Source organism: Mobula birostris, chromosome 6, assembly GCF_030028105.1.
Source record: "Mobula birostris isolate sMobBir1 chromosome 6, sMobBir1.hap1, whole genome shotgun sequence".
NCBI lineage: Eukaryota > Metazoa > Chordata > Chondrichthyes > Myliobatiformes > Myliobatidae > Mobula > Mobula birostris.
Genome location: NC_092375.1, coordinates 189995074 through 190020870, shown reverse-complemented (window position 1 = coordinate 190020870; position 25797 = coordinate 189995074). Strand labels below are relative to the sequence as shown.

General features: G+C 39.5%; 1 protein-coding gene across 1 annotated transcript; it reads right to left on the bottom strand.

Annotated features, from left to right (window-relative positions):
* Nucleotides 1–1850: 1850 nt before the first annotated feature.
* Nucleotides 1851–5625, bottom strand: en1a (engrailed homeobox 1a). The gene is made up of 2 exons (XM_072259693.1): nt 5007–5625; nt 1851–2403 (listed from the first exon to the last, which is right to left on the bottom strand). Exons 1-2 carry the CDS (start codon nt 5509–5511, stop codon nt 2084–2086), a joined length of 825 nt encoding a protein of 274 aa, XP_072115794.1. The 5' UTR covers nt 5512–5625; the 3' UTR covers nt 1851–2083.
* Nucleotides 5626–25797: the final 20172 nt, after the last annotated feature.

Sequence of the window (25797 nt, the reverse complement as noted above, 5' to 3'; positions counted from 1 at the left end):
AATTGTATAAACAATTTTCTTCTGAACTGAATTGTATTCATCTTTCAATTTTAGTTGTTTATACCAAAGACACGTTTTTTTTTCTCTGACGGATAAGGTATAACTGTTTATTTTACCGTGGTCATTACAATTTTCAATCTACGTGTTTGTATATTAGATGGTAATGCATTTTTGCATATTTATTTCAGATTTTCATGTCCATAAAGTATTTTCTGACATAGACTGTGTGAAATAATGCAAAAATCGCTCGTTTCGTTAGTGAATCAATAATGTTGAAATTTGTAGAAACCAATACTATTATTTATCATAGTGATTACTGAATCATAATGTAACATCGCCCAGGCAAGTAACATTTCGAAATAGTGTACTATTTATTTTCAATATTCGCTCTCCTTTTTCAGTCTTTCAGCATTCTCCAGTTGTTAACTAGCAACGCTATTGCTTTTGTCTTGTAGTATGAATCAGATTTGATCAATTTCTGTCTAGTAAGCACGCGATTATGGTTCTTTTAGCATTTCCCCTGATCGCTGTACTGTATTTTAAAAAAAATCGGTCAATTTTGGCTACACATAATTAACAGAGGGGACCTTCCTGTTTATTTGCTATGTTGACCACGTCACCACGTAGTAAATAGTTCGCTATTTCGCTCATCTAAGGACCGGTGATGTTGAATCTATGAGATGATAGAGTTAGGAACTAACATCAGACTCAATGCAAGCGACACGTCGCCAAAAGACTCTTAGCTGGCCTGAAGTTTGGATCGAATATTTTATATCGTTGTTTAATTAAGAGGCAGATCACAATGATTGAAAAATAACAACCTGTATTAATCCAAAAAGTCACCTTCACACGAATCATATGGATGATTCCAATTATATCATTCCTTATTGCTCTTTCTTTTTGGGCGCTCTTTGGGGGTTAGTAGTCCTGTTTATACCGATTAGAAAAGAGGGGCACAAATGTTTTTTTTAAATGTAATTTTTCTGTCGGAAGTAAATATTTTGGCAACACACAGATTTCCAGCATCTGCAGATTTTCTCTTGTTTGTAAATATTTAGGTGTAATTTGTGTGCAAAACAAACACGATCGTATAACCGCTAAACGTGCTTCATTAATTGTGAACTAATTTGTTTCAGGAATTGAAATGTAATTAATGTTAGTCTTAAATACAGAAAAAAAATTCTGTTAGCTCCTTCGTGTGTTTTAAATGTATGCCCTAAATGAAAAGGCTGTGCAAACTGAGCTTTAGCGGTAACATACAGTACCGAAATGCACGCCTTTTCGAAAATATGAACAATCAGAGGGAAACCACGTCCGCAAAATCACTGTCCATTGCATACATCAGATTTCCCTCCATTGACTGTGTCTAAGGGTGCTTCAAAAAAAGAGACTATTTTTCAGGAAGCGAGCTGACTATTCGGAATCAAAGGTGATGCAATGTTCCTATAAGATTGGCACTTCTAGAGAAATAGATATTTAAGATGTTAGATCCATTGTATTTTACAGGGTAGAATTCCCTCCTATTTAAAACGTCACATGAGCCAAGAATTATAATTGGTGTATTTAATTATTATTACTATCATTAGTTATCACTACTACCTTTCACTTTCCTTGACACACCTTTGCGGGCCCTCTAGGTCAAATACAGAGCTGACAGAGAATGAAGAGAGTACGATACCAAACTATTTGTCAGAATGCGCACGGGGCACAGTCTACACTTTATTTGAAGCTACATCATTTCTCAACATAGTAAAATCTTTGGCATGTAGCGGCGATTCATTACGTAGTCTGTTTATGTTTCTGAACAAGTTCAGAAAAGACCGGGTTCACATAAAATCTCTAGACCTGACATTGACTAAAACGATTAGCGACAACATTGAGAACGGAAATGATAAAATCTCGGTCAAGCAGGGATCTCTCGGCATCTCCTTACCTGAAATTAAATATATACAACGTCATAATGTGTTTGGTTATATATAATTTTAAAATGCTTGTATTATAATTCAGTCCATATAGATACACGCAGATCCAATTTAAATAGCACCTGTCACAGTCCTTTATTTCAACAGAATAAAACGGAATATCAGTCACTGTCCTCTTTCTCGTCTTGAATTGTTGTGGTGGAATGATTATAAAGTCCCTGGGCCATTAGATGGAGAGCCAAGCCGTTCTTCAGGCCGCTGGCTTTCTTGATCTTTGCCCTCTTGTTCTGGAACCAGATTTTGATCTGGGATTCGTTCAGATTGAGTTCTTGTGCTAACGTTTGCCGCCGCTGCTCGGTGATGTAACGATTGGTTTGGAATTCTGCTTTGAGTCTCTGCAGCTGCTCGGCTGTGAACGCTGTCCGTGGCCGCTTGTCTTCTTTCTCACTCTTCTTCTTCTTCAGTTTTCGAGTTCGGGGACCTGTGGAGACAGTAAATAAAAACACACACATGGTCACGCTTTCAAACTCTTCCTCTCAACTCTATTCCTACAAACCTTTCAGAGACCTATACCGCTAAAAATACAAATCAATGTGTACGGCCGCCCTTTAAATAGGCGGCCATATTTATGGTCTTAAAATTAACAAAATGGCGCAAAGTACAGATCCCACCACAAAACAATGCTGCCACGGGGAATCAGTATTTGATTTAATGTTTAATCGTGTACGGAATCTTGTGTAGCAACGTTTGATCCTTTGTCCTGCAGGAATTGCAGGGTGCATTTATTTTTGTTTAAGGCATTCGATATATACAAGTTTATTAACCTTATAAAGGTTTGCACTTTTAGTCTCATTGGCTAACCAATGGTTACTGGATGTACAACTGCGTGCAAAGAAGAAGATAGCATGGCAGCGTTTCTTTAGGAGATAGCGAAAAGGCACACATGACTTTTCCGTAAAGGTAAAATAAATGAAAATCCAAATCATTGCCCATGGACGGAACTCCCCACCCCCAATTCTTTTTCATCCTTGAGCAGAAATTAGGCATTTTCTTTTAACTCGGTTGTTTTCAAATGCTGGTGGAGGTGTACTTGTCTGCCTGTGGACAATAGCGAGCAGATAGCTCTGTTAATGAACAACAGTAAGTTGCGCCGCCTTTTAAAGAAAAATAAGTATAATTTGTGGGTTACAATAGACTTGATTAAGAACGAGAGGGAGTTCAACTTCTAGGCTGCTGCTACTGTTCTTTACAATTCACATTCTAGGTGTGTTGTACACAGTCTGTTACCCTCTTAAAATAAGCTATGTTATAAATAAAATGAGCAGATCCTGTAAATTTTCACTATTACCTGTATACTGAAGTTTACCAAAATTCAAAAAAGAACCAAAGTCACATGTAACAAAATACACCACTTTTGTATGAATCTTACAGAAAATATTACAGCGCCTTCAGAGACGGGGCAATCTGTTGTTTCAGCTGGAATGGCTGCCTTCATACCATCCAGATATAGCAAATTAGATAACATTGCCGATTAACAGCAAAGTTCCTGCCACAACATCTCCTACAACCATTGATGTAAGATTATACTAACCAGCAATGTGTGTGCAGAGGATAATGTTAAAAAAAAACACACCACATAAAACACTCTGGGAGCAGTCTTGCGTTTTCTTGGTGTGATTACAGTTAAAACCCCCTGTCAATATTTAAGACGACTGTAAAATCACCTTTTATATTTCCCACAATTATCGCACCCGTCAAACAACGAGCCTAAACAGCGCTGGTAAATGTTAATAAAATCATTTTACTCCTTGACTGAAAAGCTAAAAAGTGACGTTTTGCCAAATGTTTAGCCTGACAGCTCAATCAATCAATCAACTAGTCAATCAAGCTGGCTTTTCTTGGTTTGTGGAGCTCGGCGCCATGATTAGCTGAAACTCACACTACATGGAGGCAGAAGTTTGCAGGGATCGCTTTCAGTGACAGGGCATTTCTCTTCGCCTTCTGCAAATCGCCAGCGTAACCATCCCGCCAGGCCGCCGCACACAGGGGCCAATGCATAAATCACCCGGTTAAACCTTTAGTAAACGTACACACGAAAGCAGACACCAGAATCTTTCCTTAGTCGATGCTTTCCGATTCCGGACTTTCTGAGGAACAGTCTGTCTCGATTACGCTATTTATACCCTGATAGGATTCCTTGCTGCTTTTGATTTTACTCTGACCATAAGAAATTCGTCAATCTGCTATTTTCAGTAAAATCAGTATTTACTTATACTTCGAGCGGACAAATGTGAGCATATATTCATGAATAAGAATTAATAATCGTTAAAGAAGAGTTTAAATCATTAAATTTCAACAAGGTCGAATTTACCTTTTCTTTACTGGGTCCCAACACCATCAAAATAATAATGAAATAACTGTCGCGGCTAGCAAATAAACCGGGAACTGACAGAATAAAAATATATCTAGAGTGGGCCGTTGATCATAATTAAAATGATTACCAAATTATAGTTTTATTAGCCAGAGTAGGCTTTGAACTGAATTAATTCTACCTACATCGGCGAGCAAGCTTTTCGAGCACTTATGCGCTGAAGCAGTAAGCACCGTGTTTTGAGAAAAAAATGTCACAATTCTCTAAATTTCGATTATTTTAATTTCATCGTCAAGAACGGGCTAAAACTGCAGCGAATGTTGTACGATATAGTTTCATTTCCCCGGCCTGCAAAGACCAACCAACGCCAAGGCCCAAAACTTCAAGTCGTGCTTCGTGTCACCATTCTGTTTGCCAATTGTTTAAGTCACATAAACACTATTGATCTGAAATACCCAAAAGTTTAACCTCTGATAGAATCTTCTCTATTTTAGGATTGTTACAAGCCATTCTTTAATTGCGCCGTTTGGTTCAGAGACAAAAAAAATGGGATAAATACCCTATAAGGTTAAAAACTACGCTCATTGCTTTCGGAATTCATAGATTTAAAAAAAACAGCCATTTGCCTGCAGTAGATTTACAAAAAAAAAGTTGTTTTTTGTTGACCGATTATACTGTTTCTTGCTTGCATTACAGGCATTATAGTTTCTTACCAGAAGACGGTCTGTCTGAATATCTTGTACAATAAACCCAGGCAGGCCACATTAGAGTCGCAGATGTTGCCGTTTTGACTCCCTCCGTGTTGGATAAAGGTTCTGCATTAGCCCCCATAAGCATAAGCGCTGAGCCAGTGTTTTCTGCATACTTTGTCGAATTAGTTCCATCGCCTTCGTTTTGCTTTGGTTGGGACTGCTTGGACGGCTGCGAGGAACTGTCACTACAATCTGAATCCGCACTTAGACTCGATGTATTTGACGGCCTGGTGAGGGGATTGACGTTTTCCCTGCCGGACGTCTGCGCCCGGTCTCGCTCCTTCTTACACCCAAAGTCCGGCCTCAAGATATTATCAATAAAAAAGTTAGTGTTTCTGTGCGGCTGCTGCGCCGCTGGATGGGGCTGTATTTGAGGCGACTGGAAGGGCGGAGAGAGCGAAACGCGGTCCGCCTCGCTCGATTCCCTACTCTCCACATGAATGTTTTGATCCTTTTGCTCTTCCATATTGCGAGCTGTCAATTGCACCGGCTTGATCCTTGCCCCACTTGATCGGCGACGTATCCAAAACGGTGAAAGCCAAACACCTTCTTCGATGTCTTTTGGCAGTCTTCTCCCCCCCTCGCTTTTGACGGACAGCTGCACTATGTACTTGGCATGGTGGGTGTTTCAGTGCTTTCACCTCCACTTTTCATCCTTACTGTGCCATGCAAAGCTGGCACTGCACTGATCTTTGTTTGGAGTCCGTGGCGATTCTCTGACAGGGCGAGCTTTTGCAAACTCCTAAATCGCAGCCTCTCTCAGACACTTTTTCCAGCAACCGGAAGCACGTGAATGGCAGGCACGTGCGCTCCGCCAATCAGCGAGCGTAGCGTCAGGCCCCCGGGGGTGGTCTCCCAGGGCCAGTGGCGGCGCTGACCAATCGCAAACGTCGCTTCCCAACCCAGATGAGACGTAATAAGGGGGTTCTCCGCTGGGTCTTGCAGATCCACTTCCCAGAGTCTTTGCAATAAGCAAACGTGAAAAAAAAACAAAGGTCATACGAAAACGAACACTTCAGTTTTAGCTAAACTTCTGAGAGATGTCCAGAGATTAATTATTGCATTTTGAAGCAAAGTGTCTTACGAAACTGCTATAAAGTGTCTTGTTATTTTCCTAGGTTTCCATAATTGAAATTTGGGCACTATATTAACATGCGTTACAGAACTGAAGCAGCATTCTCTTTTAATTTAAAAAAACAGTGAGTACAATATTTGCTGTGAGATTCATCGCGGAAGAACTACCAGATTTAATTCATTAATTCAATGTAATTCAAGATTCAAAACATACTTCTGTTAACAATGTGACGCCAGGGGTATTTTTAAACGGTACTATATAGATCTGTATCTCTATATGTTTATCAATGTAGTTACGTCGCTCAAGGTAAAGCTAATTGGAAAATGACTTTCACAGATGTTGTAACTTTCCACCTCATCGTCATAAATCCGGCTCTCTGGTTTCCGTGTTGGTGAAGTACCGGTACTGTACACACTGATAGCTCTAGTCAAATAAGATTAAGATTCTGTTAAGTTTTCGATCATGCTTACCTGTAAAGTTAAAATAGAGTGACCCTTTTGGAAAGACTGTCATGAAATCGTGAGATATAATGTCTCTTCCACTTGTTAGAAGATGTATCTTGACTCCTTTTTGGATGCTGAAGGTAAAATTACAAGCTCACTCAAGATAACCAAGCAACTAAACATTATCCCCGCAAAATGGGACACCACTTTATCCTTCCAGAGCAATTTAGTATGTCTAACTTGCAGCTAGAGTGCATGTTTACATATTTCTTTTATCACAGAAGAATATATCATGACAGAATTCCTTGTTTTTTCAGTGAAATGTACATTTATTTTTCTTTTTATATAGAGGTTTCTGTTCACTTAAACCTGTAGAGAATTTGAAGCTAATAATAATATATCAGTAAGCAAGACTCTTAAAACAATAACTCTTCATAAATATTATATACGTGTTTGTTAGGGATCGACGAAATACCTGTACCTAAGCAATGATTCAATACTTACTCCCCGTCCTACAACAACAATCTCGGCGTCAGTATAACACCGGGCCTTTTAAAATGCGTGCAAGTATGTTAGGAAATAGTGATCCAAATTAAACAAACACGATCTTGCCACTGAACTTGCCAGCAATTATCTACCATTAATAGCGTGCAAGTTTTATGGTGTTAAGGCTGGTAACAGTCTCGAAATGACAGCAGGGTAATCTAATTGTAAAGGACACTAGTCTCAAAAGTCGGGGGGGGGTGAGATGTATTCCTCACTGAGTTTTTTTTAATGAAATAGAAATATGCAGTAATCAATTTTTACAAAACAATAAGCTAGATCGTTTGCATATTCAGAATGGAACAATTGTGGAACAACGATAGATTAAGCAAACCATGCCGCAGGTATTCCTTCGTTTGAATAAATCTGCCAGTGTTACTTACAGGACCCCAGAAGTTTAAGGAAAAAACATTCTAAACGCTAGCCACTATAAACAAAAAAAAGGGAAAAGGGCGAATGGCAAAATATTCAACACCGCCACTTCAAAGTTTCTTTTTTTATATAAAGAAGTTACGAGTACAAAGCAGCCGCTGAAATCGTGCACTATTCTTTTAAAAAGTAGGAAATAATGAAACCGTTGTTTCGAAGTAGGCGAACAATAAGCAGCAATTAAATACGGTGCCTTTTTCACACAAAAACAAGCTTCCTTTGGAATCAAAGGTTTATTTATATTTAAGTTAGCAAAATTGAAATCTTTATCCCAAAAGCGAGCCTGGGTACTTAATTAAATTCTAATTACGACACTATCAATATCCCATTTAGCCACGTAGCTATTGTTGGATTCAGTCCTTTTCATGCCGTAAATGGAGTATCGGTGGCTTATCTCGACTGCAAGAGACGCCTTGAGAAGCGCTGCAAAAGATAATTTATAGGTTTTAATTACTCTTCATTCCGCCTGATCAGCTTGGCGTTCATCACATGTGACTGAATAAAATCTGGTCAAAAGCACTGTCAGTATTCCCTGGCAAGACGCTTAATCAAAGTAAGCAGGGCGATATTACACGCTGAGAGATCCTAAACGTAATTTAGAAGCTGCTGATAAAGCTGGTTGAATAATGCCCCAGCCTTTTGAGACACCATTTACAGAAATGACTTTATTGACGGCTTAACGTCGGTAATTCATTTTACCTTTCACGTATTGGAACTTTGATTTGTTACAGTAATGGGGTGATAAATGCACTGGTGGCGTATAGCTTCTATTATTGAATATAATGCACACACCCATTGCAAATCCTATATATACATCCTAGAGCTAAGGAAACTACAACACCCGCCGAGGAAATTTATACACAGAGGTGCCTAAGAAGGAAAACGTTTTAGCTGTGTATCATAACATAAAGACTCGGAGATTTGTCAGGTGATTTACTCCTAAATATGAAAAATACAAAATGTAAATTATAGGTTCCAAGTGAGCATGTTCCACTGGCTGCGTGATAGAGTAGAACATACTTTGTAATAAAAACTAAAGGTTATGCAAGACACGTAAAGTAAATCACTATTAAAACCAGTAATTCTAAAATAGTGCAAATATTTTCATCAATTTGCCTTCTTGCCAGTGATTTCTTCTTATTAACCAGTCCGTTATGACACTGAAATATATATAACTTCTCTTTCCAACCTATCTAAAGGTCGTGATCAAATCACTTTCGGCTACTCCTTGAAGGACGTAAATGAGTTGTTGCCATACAATGGGTTTCGTCGCTCCTACAGCGAATCGGTGACTAGGGCTTTTGTTTGAACTGAATGCGAATAGATTTCTTCCACAAATGCACCATTCTAATTAGGAGCTGTAAGGTCAAGCTGAACACATTCTATGTCCCTAACGCTAGACATCGGAAATGTGTGGGGCAGCAAGTCATTACCTGCCGGCCCTTTCATTCCACTAATTCAACTCGGATCCAAGTGATTTGGTGCCAATTTGTAAAGGAACCTTTAGACCCCATTAGTTTAAGAAAGTGTAATAACGTGTTCATGCAATCTAATTACATAGCACGTTTGAGAAAATAGAATTGCGTTTTCTGAACAGTCTTGATGCGATTATATGCAGCGTTACAATTACTTGATTGTTGCAAAATATTTGCGCATATTAAATATATCAGGATTACAGTAATCAAGTCGCCATTTTTGCTTTCGGGCTTTCAAAGAAATACCTTTGCAAATTGCATTAATTTCTTCATAAGAGTTTGCAAGTACTTAAAAATCATCCTCCGTGTTGATTTTGATAGAATGGTTTGAATTTTAGCCTACAACGAGAGCTCAAGCATTTATTTAGTCTGTAAACAAGCACCCGGACGGCAAATGTGTTTTGGAAGTACTAAGTCGAAGCCGGAGAGCTTTCAGCGGAGGGTCCGCTCTGATCGGTATGGAAATACGAGTGTCACGTGCCACGGTTTGTGACTCTGTTGCTTGCAGTGCCTGGCTTCAGTTCTGAATAAAATCTGTAGCTAACGAATCATTTAACGCTCAGCTTCATCTCCAAGCACACAGCAGCCGAGCCTCTAGTTTCGCGAAACATGTACTTTGGGAGTTCAAAATATAAACTTACGCACGCATTACGTTTTCAGTGAATAGTATATACGACGATTCAGGCGACACTTTTATAACGCTTATTAAGTAAACTGTGGCTTTAGACCAGCGCTTATCATACACGTGCCTTTCAAGTTTGAATATCCGCCGCTTCATGGTACTGGTGCTCAAACCTCAAAAGAAACGAAGCGTGCACAGAATAAATGAATTATTTCACCAAAAAGTGCCAAAATAACACGAAGTGCGTGTATTGGCGTAACCCACAACAATCCGTGGGTCAACTCTACGCCGATGTCCAAATTGCCACGATCGCTTTGTTTTGACGATGCTTCATGCCAAAATGTTTGCTGGCCTTCTTAAATAAAATCCATAAGTATACCAAGCAATACACGCAAAATGCTGGAGGAACGCAACAGGCCAGGCAGCATCTATAGAAAAAATACAGTCGACGTTTCGGGCCGAGACCCTTCATCAGGACCGAAATAAAAGATGAGTCGATTTAAGAGGTCCATAAATATACCAATTGCTTGGAAATAGTTCTGTTATGATATAACTCATTCATCGAATTACTGTTTCTGAACTGAACTCTAATGAGTAAAAGATATGAATTTTGGTTTGCTAGTTTTAAGTGTATCCACTAATCGTTCCTGCGATACACACTTGAGAAGGTGTTTCGTTATCGCAGCGGTAACCAAATTAGCACCAGGCAAACCGAAGAGTAAATGAACTAGAATGCGGTTTATTTCATACAGCCCCATAGTATTTAATGCTGCTGTGGCGATTTTTCATGCATATTATTAGACTTCCTTTCAATACTTATCTCAAAAGTTTTGCAAACTGATACTAATGTGATACTTTTTAGAAACAAAAAGTCCATTGATGTTGAATAAAATGGTCTGCTTAGGAGCAGGCTTTTTCATGATGTAATTCTGCTGCGGCCCAGTGGTAGCTCAAGGAATTAATCATCCTGGTTATGGATACATGAGAAAAGAAATCGTAAATAGCTGCAGGCCACCATTCTCACTTTCTCTTGATTTCACAAACAATGCACAAGATTTAGGTATTGAAACCATGGTCGGGATTACGCTTCTGAGGTAAATGGTAATCAAGCGAAATAACCAACTCTGAGTTTACGAGGAACACAACAAAAAAAATCAGACGTTAGATCCAATTTGCCATGTACGATAATTTACAATCGGAAAGCATTTCCTTCAGCCCTTTCAAACTTTGATGCTTAATTACAGGGTTTTTCTAAATCAAAACATCTTCCCCGTGTATTTAGCGAGGCACGCGGAATTCCGAAGGTAGGCTTAAAAATTCTTTAGCTCACCTGATGCAAATTGTGACAGTGCACTTTATTCAGTATAACGTGGCAGATTTATTTGACCGGAGTAGAAATATTGCGGGAAACCTCGGAACCGTTTCTGAATTTCCAAAGTTTTTTTTTCCTGAGAAGGGCGGTGACAATGATGCCATTGTAGGTGCATTGTATGATTCATTGCATGTTGATTTTGTATATTTTTCATTTCGATCGAGGAAACCAGCCACCTAAGTTTGGTGTTTATTAATAATAATAAAGGAAAATATATGTTTTGCCCTATCTTCTCAAACTAATTCGTGCGAACTAGGATACCTTAAAAAAGTGTTTGCTCTTGATTAGGTGAAACAAGTCTTTTCATCCACCGTTGCGGCTCGAAGACCGGAAGCGCCATCTAGCGCAATTGATCTGGTCTACGTTAAACCAATTTAAAATCATTATTTGAAAGAATATACAAAGGGAACATAAAATGTTAGATGTTTCTGGCAGTGTAAAGCACAATACTTACACAATTACATAGGACAGATGATTGCAATCTTGTGGTTTCAAATTTGCGCTAAGTCAACTATTGACGTATTCGGACAGAATCTAGTTACATATTTATGCTTTAACTTACAACATATGCCATCCAAGCCATTCGAACAAAAACATATTGATTTGGTTACAAATTAAATCAAATCATCTCTTAATGCTATTACAGTGAGATATTTCACCATTGCTTATTTGGACCAGTGTAACGAGGTGAAAGACAATCACAAACTCGAGAAATTCTGCAGATGCTAGAAATCCAAAGCAACACACAAATCGCTGGGGGAACTCAGCAGGTCAGTCCTGAAGAGAGCTCTCGGCCCGAAACGTCGTTCATTTACTCCTTTCCATAGATGCTGCCTGCTCTGCCGAGTTCCTCCAGCATTTCGTGTGTGTTGCCGAGGTAAAATTCAATGTTGTTTTGTGATAAAGTACTGTAAAAAAAAGCCTTATATCGCTGATGTGAATATCGTGAGCTATCGCTATAGAAAAGGAAGGCAACAAAACAAATCCCACTGGATCGATTGTGCTACAATTACTCGTTGGGAGTTTTGGGAAAAGTTTTGAGCTTTTCTAAACTTTCGAACGTCGACGATTAAAAGTTGCAAAACTGAACCACATTTTCATTAAGGCTCATTTCATCTACAAATAAAATAACATCAATTTTTTAGCGGGTTATAAACAGATGATTCTTTGTGTAATTATAATTAATGGTCAATTGTTTTACTTTGAAGTAAATTAATAGTCCTTCCGCGTATATAGTTCATTGCAAAAGACATACGCGATTTTCAATACTCCCATTGAAGCAAAGTGGCGAATTCGTTAAACTACCATATGTCATAATCAGTAAAAATATACTTTGCTCTTTAAAATATTCTAGTGAATTAAATTACTGACATGTCTAGCACCAGAGGACAATGTTTATTAGCCATTGCAGAGTAGTGACCACAATCAAGTGCGATCAGATATATTTAAACTCCATTCTTATGGGGAAAATGTATATACATTTTGCAGTCTATGTAAATGGTGCTATCAAATCATTGAATAAATATGCTTAATCTTCGGTAATAAGCATCAATCAGCAACTATATCGGATGAGCAAGTTATTAGTGTAGTACCGGCCGTGAACCCCAAGGGGGCGCGTAATATGCTCGCACCAAGTATTTTGAGATGAGATTCCTGCTGCCCGCGATTACAAACTCATTCCTTTTGTCAATTCGCAACTTTCAATTCGTACTAATTGCAGGTACACAAATTCAGCATGTGACAATATTCACTTCTTATTGTAATCTACTGTTTCAAATGTGATATCTCAGTGAAAATTTGATAGCTTGGTGTCAATCCAATTTCTACAAAGTTTCATCATTGTAAGCTCGATTTGTGGTATCTTGCTATTTGCGTGCACATCTATTTGATTTTTTGTTTTGTTTTGCAGGTTAATTATTTAAACTTAGTAATTGAAGGACGGATTTTGTGTGTGAATGCTCTGGAGGTCAGGACAATATTTGAGCAGGTCTGTCGAAGATGGGCCCTTCAAAATAAGCTCCATTTGTAGATTTTGCAATCTGTTCCTCATAGCCCCCTCCCGCCCAAACCCACTCCCCCACCCCACGCACAGCTTTTCCACCACCAATACCTAACTTATTATTACCACATGGTCTAAAAGTTCCGTAGTTCACAGAAACGTTGTACTTTGCTAGTTTTGAGGAGCGTGTCTAGTTTTCTTATGCAGTCTAACAAATCACGGAACAAAATTGTATAAGTTTATATTCTGCATGATTAAGAGCCACAGCAGGGCTGTCCTTCAATATTTTGAAATATTAAAACGATATAGCGCATTTGTAAAGGGCACACCACTGAGTGCTACATTTATAGAGCGAATTCCGAAGTGTCTGGGTCGCGGGCTTGCAGCAAACGTGTAAAGTAGAAAAGGGTTTCCTCCGTATGATACTGATAAATTAGGGCATTCTTTTCTGGCTGAAAAGGTATGTCACGGGCAGCTTGATCTGGATTTTTTAAATCACTGTTTTATATTATATTTTTATTGTTTGAAGGAGATGGCCGAAGCGCTCATTTCTGTGCAGCGTAGACAGTGCTGGCGCCAGAACATCGACTCACTGAAGGCAACCGGGTTCAGAATACTTTCTGCAGATTTAGGGTATTTTATCCACGGTGAATCACTAAGTTTTGAATGAGTTATAATGCTTTCTACGCCACCGCTATATTGAAATGTAAAGTCGCGTCTTGTTTGTCAGATTAGTACTGTATTTACCACCGACAATGTGCAGATACGTTAAATTTACAACAGGTTTTGTTTTAATCCAGATACTGTAAATATCTAATCACACCCAATCTGCCATTTTATTATTCCAGAGGCAGAGGCATGTACGATGATTTTCCTATTCAGTCAACACGGATAGATTTTTTTTACTGATTGCAGACATCCCTGCCGACATATCCAATACAAATACCTTTAATTCTTGTATCAACAATACATAATACTAGGTCACCAGTAACTACTGAAATCTTTGAGATTTCGGAAATGTTTAGTGATGACTTGGAGTCGGGTTTCTTCTTCAAGCTCCGCTTCTGCAGTTTTTGCCAAAGTTGCAGTCTCACTTTGTGTGAAGGGAGCATTTCTGATCAGGATTAATTTCCCGATTGCGCGCAAATTTGTCCAATTTGCAAGTTCAGCAAACTATCTGATTTGTTGCGAGTATACTTTAACTAACAGCACGCCGGACATACTGTAGTTCATCATTGTGCAACCCACAAGCGCCTTCCAGCATCAAACCAGTTTTAAGTATGGTGTCATTTTGAAACTAAGGCACTACTTACCAGTGAAGATTATCGAGGTCATTTTGTAGTCACTCCCGTTAGCCCCTTTTCAAAGATATAGCTGGCTTTGCAATTCCTAAAATAACATCTGTACTCTGTCTCCAGCTGCTTCAGCAATCCTATGATTTTAGTCAACAATTCCCTCTAAACATGGTTCATATTTTCAAAGCTCTTCTGATCTCCATAGGGTGACATTCCTCTTTTGAAAAAAAAATACAAGCTTTTATAAAGTGTAATTAATGGTTGAATTAACTATTGCAATAGCAAGAGCAGTCAATTAAAAAAATACCAATTCTGGAAATGTAATTTGGTGTTTGCTTAATTACAGCTCCTACCCATCCATTGTAAGTACACCAGCAGCTCTCTTTCAGTGCCTCTGGTGCCCACAAAAAACCATTGGATGCTTAATTTTCCTTATCTACCTTGTGACCCCCTAATACATATGGCACCAGCTTCTACACAAATGATGACAACACCCAGCTCTCCCTTTAAGTAATACTTCTCTTAAACCCTCCACACTTTGATCAATATTTAGATCTAGGTGAGCAGACCTTTCTCCAAAATAAATATCTTGGGGGGGAAATACATCATCACTATCATACACTCTGTACCCTAGCCACACAGAATCTCATTTCTTTCCCTTGCATCTGTCTGAAACTGAATCAGGTTGTGTTCAATCTTCAAACTTCAAAGTAAATTCAGTATCAAAGTACATGTATGTCACCCTGTATAACACTGGGATTTGTTTTCTTGTGGGCATACTCAGTAAATCCAAGAACCGCAATGGAGTTGATGAAAGACCACATCCAACAGGGTGGGCAAATAATCAACATGCAAAAGACAACAACATTTGCAAATATAAAAGAAAAAAAAACAATAATTATAATGAATAAATAAGCAATGAACATCAAGAACATGAGATGAAGGATCCTTTAAAGTCAAACCTTGTCGGCTGGAACCTATCAAATTTATCACTAAAAGCAACACACACAGTGAACTTTTGTGTGTGTGTTGCTTGGATTTCCAGCATCTGCAGATCTCCTCATGTTTGTTATCACTAAAACCACTCATTTTCATGTCTATATCATCTTTGCATTAGCACACTTGCTGCCTCTGCTACACGATGACTTGACCTTTCCAATGGATCGCCAGCCAAATTCTCACAACTTACTCTCCAAAAGCTTAGACTCACTCACGTGGTTAGGGTAGCATGGTAGCATAGTGGTTAGTGCAGTACTTTACATTGCTAGCAACCCGCGTTCAATTCCTGCCACTGTCTGTGAGTAGTTTGTACGTTCTCCCCATAACCACACATGGGTTTCCTCCGGGTGCTCCAGCTTCCTCCCACAGTCCAAAGACAAACCAGTTGGTAGGTTAATTGTTCATTGTAAATTGTCCCATGATTAGTCTAGGGTTAAATCGGGGGTTGCTGGGCAGCATGGCTCGAAGGGCTGGAAGGGTCTATTCTGCATTGTATCCCAATAAATAAATTTTTAAAAACTGACCCCATAGCTTGCTCCAAAACAATTCACCTATCGTTTTCTGACTACACTGGCTCCTGATTAAATAACATCATGATTTCTAAGTTCTCATCTCATCTTTAATTTCATGCCTTTCTGCTGTTTTGCCTTACTTTTCTCTGTGATCTTCTCCAAGCATATAATGTTGCATGATGTTTGCTTAATTCTTTCCCCCGTTCTTATTTCCAAATTTAATCATCACACTGAACAGGCTTTTAGCTGCCATCAGAAGTCCGTCTCCAACATCATCACTGACCTCATCAGCTCTGGAGAACTCCCTTCGTCTGCCACCAGGCTCACAGTTCCCTAACCCTGCACTGCTCGCTTCTACCTCCTACCCAAGATCCACAAACCTGTTTGTCCATTGTCTCTGCCTTCTCCTGCACCACTGAGCTTGTGTCCTCATACCTCGATTCCATTTCTATTTTCCTTGGTTCAGTCCCTTCCTACCTACATCTGCCTCATGCTCTCCATCTCCTCACTAACTTTTAATTCCCTGGCCCTGACCACCTCATTTTCTCCATGGATATCTTGTCCCTCATCAAGAACGCCCTAAAGCTCTCTACTTATTTCTCAATGTATGAACCAACCATTTCCCCTGCACCACCACCTCCTTCTGTCTGGCAGAACTGGTCCTCACCCTTAGTAATTTTTCCTTCAGCTCCATCCAGTTTCTCCAGACACGAGTGATAGCCATAGACACCCGCATGGACCCCAGGCACTCCTGCCTCTTCACTGGCTACGTAGAACAGTCCATGTTCCAAGCCTTCCCTGGTGACAAGGATGAGGGGCGATCTCATTGAAACCTTTTTGAATGTTGGAAGGCCTAGACGTAGATCTGGAAAAGATGTTTCCCATGGTGGGAGAGTCTAGGACCCGAGGGCACAGCCTCAGGATAGAGTGATGTCCTTTCAAAACAGAGATGCGGAGAAAATTGTTTAGTCAAACGGTAGTGAATTTGTGGAATGTGTTGCCACATGCAGCTGTGGAGACCAGGTTGTTGGGTGCATTTATGGCAAAGATTGATAGGTTCTTGATTGGACATGGCATCAAAGGTTACGGGGAGAAGGCCAGGAACAGGGGATGAGGAGGAGAAAAAAAAAGGATCAGCCATGATTGAATGGTGGAGCAGACTTGATAGGCCAGATGGCCTAATTTTGCTCCTATGTCTTATGGCCCTGTGGTCTTATGGTGATGCTCCTCAATGCTTCCTCTGCAACACTGGCGACTGCATTGGTGCTGATTCATGCACCCATGCTGAATTTGTTAACTTTATCAACTTTACCTCCAACTTTGCCCTGCCCTGAAGTTCACTTGGTCCATTTCTGACACCTCCCTCACTTTGTTGATCTCTGTTTCCACCTCTGGAGACAGGCAGTCGACCAACATCTTTTACAATCCTGCCAACTCCCATGGTTATTTTGTCTCTACCTCTTCCCACCCCGTCTTCTGGAAAAATGCTATTCCCTTTTCTCAGTTTCTTCATCTCAACACATCTGTTCCCAAGATATGGCTTTCTTTTCCAGGACATCAGAGATGTCCTCCTTCATAAAAGAACTGGGTTTTCCTTCCTCCACCTTTGATGCTACACTCACCTGCATCTTCTCCATTTCCCGAGCATACGCTTTCACCTGATCTTCCCACCGTCTGAGCAGTGATTGAATTCCTCTTTTCCTTCCGTACCACCCCATGAGCTCTGCTTCCAACACTTCATTCTCCTCAACTTCCATCATCTCCAAATGGATCCTACTACCAACTATATTGTTACCTCCCCTTCTCTCCACTTCCTGCAGGGACCAACCCCTCTATTATTCCCTCATCCATTCATCTCTCCCCATGAATCCCCCTCCCAGCATTTATCCTTGTAAGTGGCCAAAGCACTACATCTGCCTATTCACCTCTCTCACCTCCATTTAGGGCCCCAAACAGTCCTTCCACATGAGGCAATACTTCACCTGCAAATCTGCTGCAGTTGTCTGTGTGTCTGATGCTCTCAATGCAGCCTCCCCTACATTGGTGAGGCCTGTCATAAATTGGGGATGGCTTCATTGAGCACCTCTGCTCCACCTGCCAAGAGCAGAAGTTCCCAGTGGCAAAGATTTTAAAGCCCATTCCCATTCCTATTCCAGTTTGACAGTCCATGGCCTCATCTTCTGATACAATGAGGTCACCCACTTTGTATCAACTTGATGGCATCAATATCGATTTCTCCTTCTGGTTAAAAAAAAATTCCTTCTCACTCCCCTCTTCTTCTAAACTTCACTCTGACCTCTTACCTCATCTCACCTGCATATCTCCTCCCCTGGGTCCCCTCCTCCTTCTCTTTCTGATATGGTCCACTCTCCTCTCCAATTAGATTCCTTCCTCTCCAGCCCTCAACTTTTTCCATCCTCCTGGCTTCACCTATCACCTTCTAGCTATCCTCCTTCCCCTTCCTCCACCTGCTTGTGCTGGTTTATTTGTTTCTAGTCCTGAAGAAGGGTCTCGCCACAAAGTGTTGACTGTTTAATAATTTCCTTTGATGCTGCCTGACCTGTTGAGTTCCTCCATCATTTTGTGTGCGTTGCTCTGGATTTCCAGAATCTGCAGAATTTCTTGTGTTTATGTTTAACTGCCAAAGCCTTTGAGCTCTAGAATTACCTTCCTAAAACTTTCCACCATCCTTTGAAACCCTCAGTAAACCTTATCAATCTTATCCTTCAGACAAAACTTTCCTCATCTCCTTAATATTTAATGATGTGAGTTGGAAACAATCTTCTGTTTGAAAACACTACTATGAAATGACGTGCCTCATATTAGTGTTAGAAATATTGTTGTTGTTGTTATTGTCATTGTCATTGTTGCTGTTGTTGTCATTGTTATTGTTGTCTGTTGTTGTTGACATTGTTGTCATTATCATTGTTGCTGATTGACATTATTGTCATTGTCATTGTTGCTGTTGTTCTCATTGTTGTCTTTGTCACTGTTGTCATTGTCATTGTCGTTGCTGTCATTGCTGCCATTGCCGTTGTCATTGTTGTTGCTGCTGTTGTTGTTGTCATTGTTGTCATTTTCATTGTTGTTGCTTTCCTTGCCGTTGTCATTGTTGTTGCTGTTGTTGCCATTGTTGTCATTGTTATTGTCGCTGCTGTTGTTGCCGTCCTTGTCATTGTTGTCTTGTTGTTGTTGCTGTTGTTGGCATTGTTGTTGGTAGTGACAACTTAACTGTCTTTCTTCTTAGGTTCTATTTCAGAAATTTACAATTGTGCAATTCGATGTTGTAAAAATTTACGCTGTATTCCTCCTTGCTCTAACAAGGGATTGTATGAGATTTCAAGATAAAATAAGAATAAAAAAGCCACAGAGAAACTCGGCCCTAAAACATGAAGAAACCATACTTCAACCTGGTTAACTATATCACCAAAACATCCAGTTTCCTCGCTGTTTATGAGATCTGACCAGACACAAGTGGACAATTGCAACATTTTGCCTAGGAATACTGATTAGACTTCAAAGGTCGCTTGGCTGTGAAGAACTTTGAGATCCACTGGGGTCATATCTGGTACTACATCAACACAAGTTCTTCTACTTGCAGTGAACAAATTTTGAAAATCCAGAATTTATTATCAAAGTACATATATGTTACCGTATACAATCCTGAGATTCAATTTTGTGGGCATATTCAGTAAAACTATAGAAGAGGAACTATAACAGAATCAACAAATGATTGCTTAACTTGGGCTTTCAACCAGAGAGCAGAAGACAATAGAGTGCGCAAATGCAAAATGAAGAAACAATAATAATAAATAAATAAACAATAAATATTGAGAACATGAGATGAAGAATCGTTGAAAGTGACTCTTTTGGATGTGGGAACATCTCAACAATGGGGCAAGTGAAGTTGAGTGAAGTTATCCCCTTTGTTCAAGAGCCTGATGATTGAGGGGTAGTAACTGTTTCTAAACCTGGTGGTATGAGTCCTAAGGATCTTGTACCTTCTTCTACACACATCTTCATATTTAATCATTAATGTCAGTACCAATACTAATAAAAGTTTTGTGATTTTATCTCATGGCAGATGTGAAAATAGTTGATCACTGTGAATCTCTAGCATTAATGTTGATGGTGGAGAATTCAGAAAGGAGATGATAGGAAATAAAATGCATCTTACAAAGAAGGTGTTCTGTCTATTCTAGTCAGAAAATCTGGCAAGTCATGAGAAAACAAGCTCAAATTAAAGAGCACTAAGCTGTTTCAATACAAGTTGTTAAAAGAATGCACAAAAATGCTGTGCTGAAATTTAGATACGATTGCACAGAAACGAAGATAGGGCCAGAGGGAAAATCCAATATAAAGCAGAAATAAAATCTGATCATGCTTACATATTAATTACTCTTGGAATTAAAAATTCAAGTTATGAAATCAGAATTTGCAAGTTAGGTAACTGTAGTTACTTCTATAAATCTATAAATTTTCAGAATATTATTGGTCATTTTTGGATTATTATATCTTGCATTCATTCCATTACATCTATATTAATTATTTTCACTTAACATTTGTTGTGACTGGCAAAGAAAGCCACCGGAGAGACACTGAAGCTGCTGGATATAAAAGTCCTTCTTCAGTACCAGCAAGCATCATACTGGAGACACTCCTGGAAGAAGAGGGCTGCTGACCAAATATTGTTTTGCATTGTTTACATTAAAGAACAAAAGTAACAACAGGACTATTTTTATAGTTACAATGCATTCACAATGCTTCCATTGGGTTGCATGTAATTTCAAACACCTAGATCTTCACACCAACACACCCAAAATGATTGTTAATCTGAGCTGCATTCATGCATGTTGTATGTAGATACAGTATTTCAGTTGAATGGGTGTTTCCTGGTTTGCCGTCAACCCCCTTCTGCAGTTCCAGAAGACGATTGTTCTGAGCTGCATTTTAATTTCAATCTACAATCTATATTCAGGTCTGAAGACTGGTTGCTGTTGAAATTAATATTTGCTATATTGCATATCTCCAGAATATGCCCTAACAACTTTACCCACATTTTGTCCTTGGATTGAATTCTAAATTGTTGGCTTTTCTTGTCATTATGTTAAACCAACAGCAACTTCTAGACTTTATATTTGTGAAGTTAAGTATAAAATTGCAGACACTGTTGTCACCATTACTTTATCCCTCCATAGGGTATTATTTTGACTTCTTTGCAGAAATTTTGCTTTTTTTAAACTACTGAATCTGCAAGACCTTAAACTTTTATTACATTATTCTAGGTGCATTATCCTGCAGCAGATGCTGGAAATCCAGAGCAACACACACACAATGCTGAAGCAGCATCTATGAAAGAGAATCCACAATCATTGTTTCAGGATGAGTCCCTTCATCAGGATAGGGAAAAGAAGGGGGCAGAAGCCAGAATAAGAAAATAGGGGGACGGGCTGGCGTGTGATGTGAGACCAGGTGATGGGGAGGATAGGTAGGTGAAGGAGGGTGAAGTAAGAATCCGGGAGGTATTATGTGGAAAAGGTAAAGAGATGATGGAGAAGGAATCTACTAGGAGAGGATAATGGGCCATGTAAGAAATGGAAGGGGAGGGGAACCAGAGGGATGTGTTTGGCAGATGAGGAGAAGAGAAGTGATGAGAGGGAAACCGGCATAGAGAATGGAAAAGGAGAAAAGGGGGGAGAAGGGAAAAATTACCAGAACTTTGATAAATTAATGTTTATGCCAACAGGTAAGAAGCTACTCAGATGGAATATGAGGTGCTGCTCATCTAACCTGAGGGTGGCCTCTTCGTGACAGTAGAGAAGGTCATGGAAAGATATAAGACCATAAACTATAGGAGCAGAATTAGGCCATTTGGCCCACCAAGTCTGCTCTGTCATTTCATTATAACTGATCCAATTTTTTTCTCAGCCTCAGTTTCCTGCCTTCTTCCCGTATCCCTTCATGCTCTGGCCAATCAAAAATCTATCAACCTCTGCCTTTAAATATACATAAAGACATGGCCTCCACAGCTGCTTGTGGCAAAGACTTCCATAGAATATGTCAGAATGGGAACGGAAAGTCAAATTGAAACAAGTACCAGCAGGAGATCCCGCTTATTCCACAGAAGGTGCTTGTCCAAGCAGCCCCCCGATCAGTGTTGAGTCTCACAACTGTAGAGGAGGCCAAGCCTGGAACACCTATACAATAGATGACCTCTACAAACGGACAGGTGAAGTGTTGCCTCACCTGGAAGGACTGTTTGGGCCCAGTGTGGTAGTGAGGGAGGAGGTGCAGGGGTAGGTGTGGCACTTGTCATGCTTACAGGGATAAGTGACAGGAGGGAGATCAGTGGGAGGGACAAATGAATGAGGGAGTCGTGTAGAGCGCAATCCCTATGCAAAGTGCCAAAAAAGTTCAGCGCCGTTGAATCAGGATGCATGTTATCAGTTTATAAAGCTAAAATAGAACCAAGTACTTCTCTGGTGATGAGAAACTAAACATGAAGTACAGTGCTCTCAGAATAAACAGCTTAAAAATTAATTATTTAAAAATAGTTTTAATGTTTATTTTAATTTCACTGCTAGTATAATTTCACATTTTCCTTCAAATTATTGTTCAACTTCCTTATTTAAACACATAATTAAAATGTGTAATCTTTGCTTTATTAGAGAGTTCAAATGTGATCGGCTAATATGTTACTTTGATGGCATCACTGCTGCTGACTGCCTGAGCTTCCTTGTCCCAGACTGAAGTTAATACTGGGAATTGGGAAATCCACAATGGTGTTGAGACACACAACAGTCTCTGGAGTATCTTTGTTGAGAAGCTTTATTTGAGCTTGGTGGCAAGTAAATTCATTTCATAATTGATTGAACGATCTCAGGTCATTCATGAAAAAATCTTCTCTGATTGCATTAATTTTTGGACATGGAGTTTACTACGAGGACAACTCTTGTGATTGATGTACAGTCTGTCATTGATTTGTGGATACAAACAATTTCGAAATTTGCAGAACATGGAAAACTTGGAAATGCACTAAAATATGAAAGTGATGGTAATGGCTGTCAGTGAAGCTGGAGGAATGACTGAGTGTACAGTAGATGAAATCAATGCAGAAAAATTGGAGATGTTGCATTCTATTAAGAATAAGCAGAGGTAATGCTTGCTAAGTAATACAAGTTTAATTGGAATGCAAAAAGACAGTGAGCTGAAAGCGTGCATATCTAGTTGGAGGATAGTTATTACGGAGTTTCATTGGCCACATGATATTCTGCCCTTTATCTGTCTCTCTCTCTTCCGGTTTAACATGGCACTGCTGAGGGCAAGAACCAACGTATTGGTGCTAACAAACCAAGAACTACAGCTAAGTACTTTATTAATAATAATTTTTCTGTCAAAAATATGGTAAATGATCATTTCAAATAAGAAAGAGGCAAGTAAAGGTGACGCTGAGTAGAGGGTCAAAACGTGCAGGTGCCAGGCAAAGTTGGGAGCAAGGTTGAGGCAATAACGAATGCTCCTTGAACTTTATCTATGTATTTATTTAGAGATACAGTGTGGTCTTGGCCCTTCTGGTCCTTCGAGCCACACTGCCCAACAGCACAAGACAATCCAATTTAACCCTAACCTAATTATGGACAAGTTACAATAACAAAGTAAACTACCAAATACGACTTTGGACTGTGGGAGGAAGCTGGAGCACAAGGAGGAAACCCGTGTATTTCACAGAGAGGACGTACTTACACAGGATGCTGGGAATGAACTCTGAACTCTGACCCCTGAGCTGTAATAGTGTCACGCTAACCGCTACGCCACCATGGTGCCCCAATATGAATGTATAGAGAGTCTAAAAGCAGGAAGTAATAATATAGATATCAATTTTTATTGAGTATTGCCTGTGTGTATAATAACTGTAAAGGGGCTGTTAGCCTAGTACATGCTGACATTGACTATTTTTCGAGTGATTTTAGGTGGTTTTGGTGATATGCCTTGAGATGCCTGCTCTATGTTGGGATGTTTTTTCATGTGGAAGAGATTCAAACACTGGGATGTAACCACATGTTATGGGCTGGGATGTAACCACATGTTATGGGCAAAGGGTGGTGATTCTCTGAAACACTCTGCCCCAGTGGGTGGTAGAAGCTGAAATCATTAAGAAGAGCTTGATAAATATTTGATAGTTTGAGGAATGGGGATGAAATGTGATGTAAGTGACTTTGACCATGGAACGATTGTTGGCGCCAGATGGAGTGGTTTGATTATCTCAGAAATTACTGATCTCCTAGGATTTTCACGCACAACAGGGAATAGTGTGTTAAACAAAAAAAAAGATCCAATGAGTGGTACTTCTGAGGGCAAAAATGCTTTGTTAATGAGAAAGGTCAGAGGAGAATGGTCAGACTGGTTCAAGCTGATGGAAAGGCGAGAGTAACTCAAATAACCACACATTACAACAGTGGTCTGCAGAAGACCAATTCCGAATGCATAACATGTTGAACCTTGAAGCTGACTGGCTACAGCAGCAGATAACCATCAACATACATTCAGCAGCTATTTTGTACATGATCTTGTTTTAAATGCTTACAATGATCCAGCCTAAAAAAGCCTCTGGAGTAGGGAATTCCAGGGATTCACCAGCCTCTGAGAGAAAAGCTGGATGAAGTGTAATGCTGTGAAATGTGAACTGCTGCATTACAAGAAGAATGAGAGAGCCAGTGTAAACTACACTGATCACTCACTTGCTGTTACCTCGCTGATCACTTATTAGTCAGAGTGCCCCAGTCCAAACAACCATATATGTCCAAACTGCACATATACAGTATATATGTGGCTAAGTTGTTTGCACAGTGCTGTACCTCTTCAATATTCCCTTTAATTCATTTTTACAGTTGTGCAGACCAAACATTGCTCTGAGCAGGAAATTTTTACACAGCCTGAAAACTATATGGCACCTTAAATGATTATTTTATAATATGCATACAATGAATATTTAGAATGAAAATTGAAATATCACATACTTTTGATTTTATTGATTCATTGAAGGGTATAATGAAATGCAGTACAACAAAGAACATCTTGCACTTTTTGTAAACTTTTTCTAACTGCATACAACTCTAGCTGTGTGGCAATGAAGGATATGTGCGAGGGGGCATTTCAGTTACTGCACAGCAGCACACCCATGCAGCGTAGAGAGAATAGTGTACCTCTTATAACACAGGACAACAAAGATTTTGCTTCCTGAATACTTTTGGGTGTATCTTATGGATCTTGGGCTGCTAATCGTGAAAAACACCATGAAATTTCTCTATCACATACTATTTTTTGAAATCACCTATACTTGTTGTTTCAATTTATAAATCAAATCAGAACAACTGATGCCAAGATTAAAGAAGGCATTTAGTTGGTTCACAAATTAAACTGGTCATCAATGACAGGCAATTCAAAGAACTTCTAATAGGACTGGAGAAAATCACATGGAAGGCATTCAAGGATGTTGTTGAAAGTTTTCTTGGCAACTACAGAGCAACAAACTACATGCATTTGGTTGACAACATGCTTCAAGCATGCAAAACCATGAAGTGCAACATATCACTAAAGATTCATTTTCTGCATTCCCATTTAGACTTCTGCCAGACAAATCTTGGCAATATCAGTAACAAGCATGGTGAATGGTTTCACCAGATATTGCAGTCATGGAGGAATGGTATTAGGGCAAATGGAATCCATCAATGCTGGCTGATTATTACTGGACACTTAAGCGAGAAGCCTCAGACACTGAATACAAATGAAAATCATCAACAAAGCATTTTTAGCTTAATTGAACTATTGTAAAGTGTCAACATTGTTATGCAATTAAACACATTGAAACTCCCCAGTTCCGCCGGCTGTGTAAGTCTAGGGAAGACAATCTCCAGCCCCACCAAACGTGTGAGATTGAGGTGCGAGCCCACTCCGAAACCTCTGTTTGTGTGGATGCTGTGTGATTCGT

Bases quoted from the DNA above. Each gene is read 5' to 3' on its own strand.
- en1a (XM_072259693.1), bottom strand. From the start codon at position 5,511: ATGGAAGAGCAAAAGGATCAAAACATTCATGTGGAGAGTAGGGAATCG. The intron at 2,404-5,006 runs GTAAGAAACTAT...CTGTCTCCACAG, and splicing joins TTCAGACAGACCGTCTTCTG to GTCCCCGAACTCGAAAACTG.